The 6,755-nt window shown below is 34.0% G+C and overlaps 1 protein-coding gene across 1 annotated transcript; it reads left to right on the top strand.

Moving 5' to 3' along the window:
• Window positions 1–410: 410 nt before the first annotated feature.
• On the top strand, window positions 411–2,050 carry LOC122028889. Its single transcript, XM_042587855.1, has 4 exons — window positions 411–608; window positions 823–898; window positions 1,011–1,356; window positions 1,618–2,050. The coding sequence occupies exons 1-4, from the start codon at window positions 510–512 to the stop codon at window positions 1,943–1,945; spliced, it is 849 nt and encodes a 282-aa protein (XP_042443789.1). The 5' UTR covers window positions 411–509; the 3' UTR covers window positions 1,946–2,050.
• The last annotated feature ends 4,705 nt before the right edge of the window (window positions 2,051–6,755 follow it).

Below are 6,755 nucleotides of genomic sequence, written 5' to 3' on the forward strand. Positions count from 1 at the left end.
TATGCCAAGCTCGGTCTTATAACAATTTTTTATTAGTCATCGTCATAAATTAAAAAGTAGACAGCCTATTAGTTCATTCGTAAATCGATGTCTGTTAAAAAAAAATTTATTCGTTAATTTGTTAATTTATCAAGACTGAAATTTAATTCTTAAATACTTAAAAAAACTAAAAAGATGCCCTTCACCAGTGCCGACACATATTTTGATGACAATAGTCAGAGTTGTACATGACAGTGGCTAGTGTGTTGTCGTTGTCGTCCATAATGGAGTTACAAATAAAAAGCGAAAGTTAATTCATAAATACTTTTTTTAAAAAAAAAAACAGATGCCCTTACATCGGGGAAGTCAAATAGTTAAGATCTACTTTTCTTTCAATATATTTGTGTGTCGGCAAAGTAATAATTGTAATTTATTGTGGTATATATAATATACGGGTTCCTCCTCTAACATCTAAGATGATTAATCATTCTGTAAATAAGGGGGATCGGACTCTCCCTTAATTTCCTCACATGATCCATCAAGTAATTAACGAAATGGAGAAGGTGGGCGATTCTCAGCCGTCTTCATCAGATCCCGTTTCGCCAACTAGTAACAAGATGATGAAGGAGGTGAGGAGTTCTTTCTCGTCTTTCGGAAATAATTAAATCTTAAAATTCTCTCCGACTATATATATATATATATATATATATATAAAATCGGTGCTTAGTTGTTTAATTGGGGGATTGACACTAGCTAGTCTATTAATTTGTTTAGCTGGAGATGGAGTTTTGTTTAAATAAGCTTCATGCATGATTAAACTATGTTTTCTATATTTTCTCGCAGCCGCCGCGGAGACTCGAGATAGTTACTTCAGAAATCTGTTTCGAAAAGAAAAAATGTGTCTTAGGAAAGCTTAAAGGTGTGATTGATTCCTTACTTAAAATTACATTTTGTATTCTTCTCTTATTGTCATGCAATAATGGACATTTAATTAACACCTCTCTCTCTCTCTATCTGTGATTTATTTCCAGGGGAATTATCTCTTTTATTTTTTGGATTATCTCTCCTGTTTTTTGGATTACCTCTCTTGTCTTCAACAACCTATTGGGCGATAATAGGAATGGTAATGATCATGGATTACCTTCTCAATGAGGGGGGCGATGCGATCAAGTCAATTACAGCACTTGTTCATGATGAGATGGACGATGCAATCAAGTCAATTACTGAACTAGATGCAATTAAGTCAATTGATAATGATGATGGTGATGAGGATGAAATCAAGTCCGCACTTGTTCTTGATGATAGTGATGGGGATGAAATCAAGTCAGCACTTGTTCTTGATGAGGATGCAATCACGCCAATTACAGCACACGGCGGGTGATGTTTATTAATGAGAATTTCATCGATTAACATGATTTATAAATTTTATTTATAAATATTATATATGAATAATTTATAATTTTTATTTATGAATATTAAAAAACTATATATATATATATATATATATGTATTTAAATTTATTAAAATTTTAAAATTTACTCATTTATTTAATTATATATATTAAATCAATATAAATAAGTTTTTTATCAAATAAATATTAATTTTATTCATAAATATTTGATTCATTTACATTTACAGTTACGGCCGCATCTGCTGCATGACCGCTGCAATTCCCGTAGGCAGGATGCCCGAGATGTCGATTCCCCAAGTTGGTCATTGGGGTACGGAAGTTCTTTACCACAGTGAAATAATGAGGTCCGGAAACTACCACAATGGAAGAGATGGGACAGAAATGATCATGGACTACATTAAGCATAAAACGTCGCGAGTGTCGGCGTTGCAAGAAATTGCGTCACGAGCGCCGGCGTTGCCAGAAGTTGCTGATACGAAAATGCCAATAGAGCGCAGTGAAAATAGTCGGCTGCAGCGGCGGCGCCGGCGCCGGTGGTGGTTGTTGTGGTGGTGATGAAGAAGATAGAAATAAAATAAATATGTAAGGTTAATTTTTAACATTAAGATTTATGTACGAGTGTTCTTTTCGTTGTAATTTTTGGTGGAGTTCCGGTGATCAGTGACTACTTGGAGCCAGAGATGGGACACTATGAAAAAAATTTGGGTTTAGGGATAAAAAATTTTAATCCTAAATCTGTAATAAATTTAGCGATAAAAAAAAGAATTCGTCTTTAATTAGCAACGAAATAGTTTATCACAAATTAACAACAAATTATATTTTTTGTCATCAAATTCATTAGCAATTAGTGACGAAATTCGATATTAGTTGTAAACTTTGCGACGAAATTTCAAATTCGTTACAAATTTTGTAATGAAATCGCTATTCGTTATAAACTCTGCGATGAATTCAAAATTCGTCACAGAAGCTACGCCAATTATACAACGAATTCATGGATTCATCAAAAATGGGCAAAAAGTAAAAATAAAAATAAAAGTGTCTGAAATCGGTAGATAGACCTAGAGAGTTCACAATGACATAAAACCATTTCTTATGTATTCATCTAATTTTCTTATTTATATTCATACTTTCAAATATTAATTTGACCTAATATATTACGATTAATGATTTTTTTAAACATGAATTAAATTTTTTGTACATATACATGTTCAAAAAAAAAATCACTGATCTCAATATGTTGGGTTAAATTAATATTTGAATGCATGAATATAACCAGGAGAATGAGGGATATATATAGAAATTGATTTCATATCATTCCAAACTCTTTACATCCATAAATCGATTTCAGACATATTTATTTATCTTTTAAAATAAATGCCCATTCTACGACAAATCCATGGATTCATCGTAGAATGGATAAAAATTTTAAAAATAAATATATCTAAAACTGGTTGATGGACTTAGAAAGCTCATAATTATATAAAACCATTTCATATGGATAAAAATTTTAAAAATAAATATATCTAAAACTGGTTGATAGACCTAGAAAGCGCATAATTATATAAAACCATTTCATATATGTTTTTCTAATTCTCATGATTATATTGCGATCAAACATCAATTTGACCTAATATATTACGATCAATGATTTTTTGAACACGAATTAATTTTTTTAAATATATGCATATTTAAAAAATCACTGATCTAAATATATAAGGTTAAATAAATATTTGTAGACATAGATATAATTAGAAGAATTAGAGGAATATACAGGAACTGATTTTATGTCATTCCAAGATCTCTAGGTCTATCAACCGATTTTGGATACTTTAGTTTTTTAAAAAATTCCCATTCTGCGACAAATCTATTGATTCATCGCAGAATGGAAAAGAAAATTAAAAATAAAAATAAAAGTGTCTGAAATCGGTTGATGGATCTAGAGAGCTTGTAATGACATGAAATAAGTTTCCATGTGTTCCTCTAGTTCTCTTGATTATATCCATATCTTCAAACATCAATTTGGCCTAATATATTATGATCAGTGATTTTTTGAACACAAATTCATGACATTCTAAGCTCTCTAGGCTAATCAACTAGCAGTTTCAGGCATATTTATTTATTTATTTTAAAATTTATCCATTCTGCAACAAATTCATGGATTCATCGTAGATTTGGCGACGAATCCATTGTTTTGTCATATATTTGGCAACGAATCCATTGATTCATCACAAATTTGTGACAAATTTGGCGAGGAAATTATGGTCACCAAAAAACCCTAAAATCTCTGAACCTGCCCGACTCCCCCTGCCCTAAGTCTTTTTTTCCTTTGGCGGTGATGATTCCTCTCCTATGACGACGATCTCCGACTAGTAAGCTCCCTCTCTCTTCCCTCACCCTTGTCTTTCCTCTCTGACGGGCAGCCGACCTTGGGCCGCGGCTGGCTACGGACAATGGTAACCGGTCGTGGTCTGCCGTAGACAGTTACAAATAGTCGCGACTAGCCTCGGACAGTCGTAATTTTATGGCCATCCGTGATTGTCCATGGCTGGCAAGTGCTGTTCATGGCTATCCTCGGTTGGTTGGTAGTCACAAGCTGCCCGCAAGATATTATATGCTGATGGCCACAAGACTATATTTATTTGTCGACATTTATATTTGATTGTTGGCTTTGTAATATTATTTATGCATGTCTATATTTGACGTGTTTGGAGAGACACTCATCTTTATTGACCTTTGTTAGGTATACCTACACCCGTTACTTTAATAATGATAACATTAGTGTACTATCTCATGTTATTGATTTTATTTGTTATATTTTCTCTCCATTTATATGTGAACTAAGTATATTGACCATTAGTGTACTCTAGTTTTTATGTATAGTAATTATTGTTAATGTTGTAATAAATTGGAAATAAGTAAAATATAGAACAAATTAAAAGAAGTTAAATGTATAAAAAGAATTTACTTGATCGTTAAGGTTTAAATGATGAGTTTATGACTAGGTTGAACCAATTTTTGAATTTTATATCTAGTAATGTTGAGTATATGAATGACAATAATATAAGATGTCCATGTAGAAAGTTGATCAATGGAAAATTTTTACACTGCAATAAAGATTTAGAACATCTTTATAGATTTGGTTTTACCTTGAATTACTATAATTGGATATGTCATAGTGAACCATTCATATCTGATGAGAATTATGGACGAAACATACAATTCTCAGTTAGTGGGAATTAGTATTATTATACTCAATTAAATTCATATCAGAGGATGGTAATTAATATAGCAAGTCAGAATTTCATTCCTGAAATGCATGGTCCAGGTTTTAGTTGTTCTCCAAAAGTTGGACAAATGTTTACTACTTATACATCATCGTTGGAGGAAGTAGAAGTACCAAGTGTTGATGAAACATATCCCCAATTTTAGGAAGTGTTGAGTGCTGTAGAGGAACTATTATGGGTTGATTGTGATAGCCACACTAAGTTATCTCTCACTGCAAGACTATTGAATGTCAAGGCAGAGCCTAACATGTCGCTGTAGGATCGATGCACTAGAGAGGGAGGGGGGTGAATAGTGCTCGTGGCTTTCACGTTTATTTAGAAATGTTTGAGTAAAACGGAGTGGATTAAGAAAGAAAAGATAGAAAGAAATCATTCGTGAACACCAAGAGTTACTTGGTTCAAAGCCTGTGGCAACTCCTACTTCAAGACTTGCATGTGAGAGTGCTTTCAATGGACAATCCACTATCAATTCTAAATAAGTACAAGTATGGAATTATATTATTAAAACAACTTGTAAAATAAAGAATATCGACAACTCAGATCTAAAATCTTCAGTAGAATCGTCGTTGGAGCTTTTGGGCATCATAGGGGATTTTTCGGAGGAGCTTACAGAAGCGGAAGTTGTTCAGAATGTTGTTCTTTAGCACTTGGTCGAGTGCTGCTTATATATGCTATTCTGGGCACTTGGAAACCCTCCGGGCGCTTAGACCACACATCGGCTTGTGGATGACTTTTACGGTCCGGGCACCTGGACCTACTCCTAGCGCCCGAATTGCCAAGGCGCCCCAGGCCCGCCATGGGCGAGGCTAGTCCGGGGTGCCCGGACTAGCTCCGGACGCCTGGACTCCGAGCATCCAGACCAACTTTTTTCAGCCTCTTTTGTCTTTCAAAACAAAGTTAGTCCAAACAATAAACAATATATATAATATGAATTTGACAACCTCTGACTATCCGGTTCTAACTTTGAGTTTCACTGAAACTCTAGGTCGAACCGACGCCTACTGTTCTCTCTTTGGGGGAACACGTCCTCACCTACTTCTCTCGGGAGTATTTACCTTTTTCCAAATCAACCCTCCACGACTGTATGGACTTTTGCTCGGTGTCCGAGACTTCAGGTCTTCATGTTGAACATCCGTTCCACGACCCGTCCAAACTTTCACCTAGTCCGCAACTACCAGGATTTTCACCTAGAGTCCCCGACTCTTGGATTTCACCCAAAGTACTCGATCTGCCAAGACTTTTCCTTGCCTAACCACGGTTAGGGCTTTCCATTACCTAAGGTTACCACCCCCTATGACCTAGGGTTACCTCCCCTTAAGGTTTTCAACCTGCCTAGAATCCACTAGGACTTTTACCTAATAACGCGTAGGACTTTCCTATAAGTTCATTCAAACTTGTTAGACAACAAGTAACCTTAACTTTAAACCCTTTGTTATAATTAAAACTTAGGTTCAATCGTTTGGTGCTCCCTACACCAACAATCTCCCCCTTTTTGATTATGATAACCTGGTTCAAAGTTAAGTAAAACATGACAATAATGTATAGAACTTAAGCATGAGCATAAGTGAAACAATTAAAAGAACTTATGCATAAGTAAAATAATTTGACAAAAACTCTCCCTTATTCTCCCCCTTAATCAAAAGTTATATGTTTAATTTAACCTTAACCTTTTTCTCCTCCTTTGATATACATCAAAAAGATACTAAGTTAGAGACAAAATTGATTTGTAAAGATAATTTAAAAACTAACTTTTAATTCCTTTCAAAATTTTAATTTGAAGCTCCCTTTGAATTTATCACTTTAAACAAATTTAGCTTAAAAGGAAGCTTTTGAAAGATTTTTTTTTAAAAAAAAAATAAAACCTTTCTAAAGCTAAGTATTTGGTTAAATTTTTTAAATGAAAAATTTTCTAAATCTAAGTATTTAGTTAAATTTTTTAAATAAAATCTTTTTAGAAAGGTTAAAGTTAAGTTAAGTCTTGATAGGTCCAGCACTTTGGACGAAATCCTAGAGTCGGGGACTCTAGGTGAAAATCCTAGTGGTCGCAGACCAGGTGAAAGTCTGCATGGGTCATGGAGTGG

Source organism: Zingiber officinale, chromosome 1A (assembly GCF_018446385.1).
Source record: "Zingiber officinale cultivar Zhangliang chromosome 1A, Zo_v1.1, whole genome shotgun sequence".
Lineage (NCBI taxonomy): Eukaryota > Viridiplantae > Streptophyta > Magnoliopsida > Zingiberales > Zingiberaceae > Zingiber > Zingiber officinale.

Bases quoted from the DNA above. Each gene is read 5' to 3' on its own strand.
- LOC122028889 (XM_042587855.1), top strand. From the start codon at position 510: ATGATCCATCAAGTAATTAACGAAATGGAGAAGGTGGGCGATTCTCAG. The intron at 609-822 runs GTGAGGAGTTCT...ATTTTCTCGCAG, and splicing joins GTAACAAGATGATGAAGGAG to CCGCCGCGGAGACTCGAGAT. The intron at 899-1,010 runs GTGTGATTGATT...ATTTATTTCCAG, and splicing joins TGTCTTAGGAAAGCTTAAAG to GGGAATTATCTCTTTTATTT.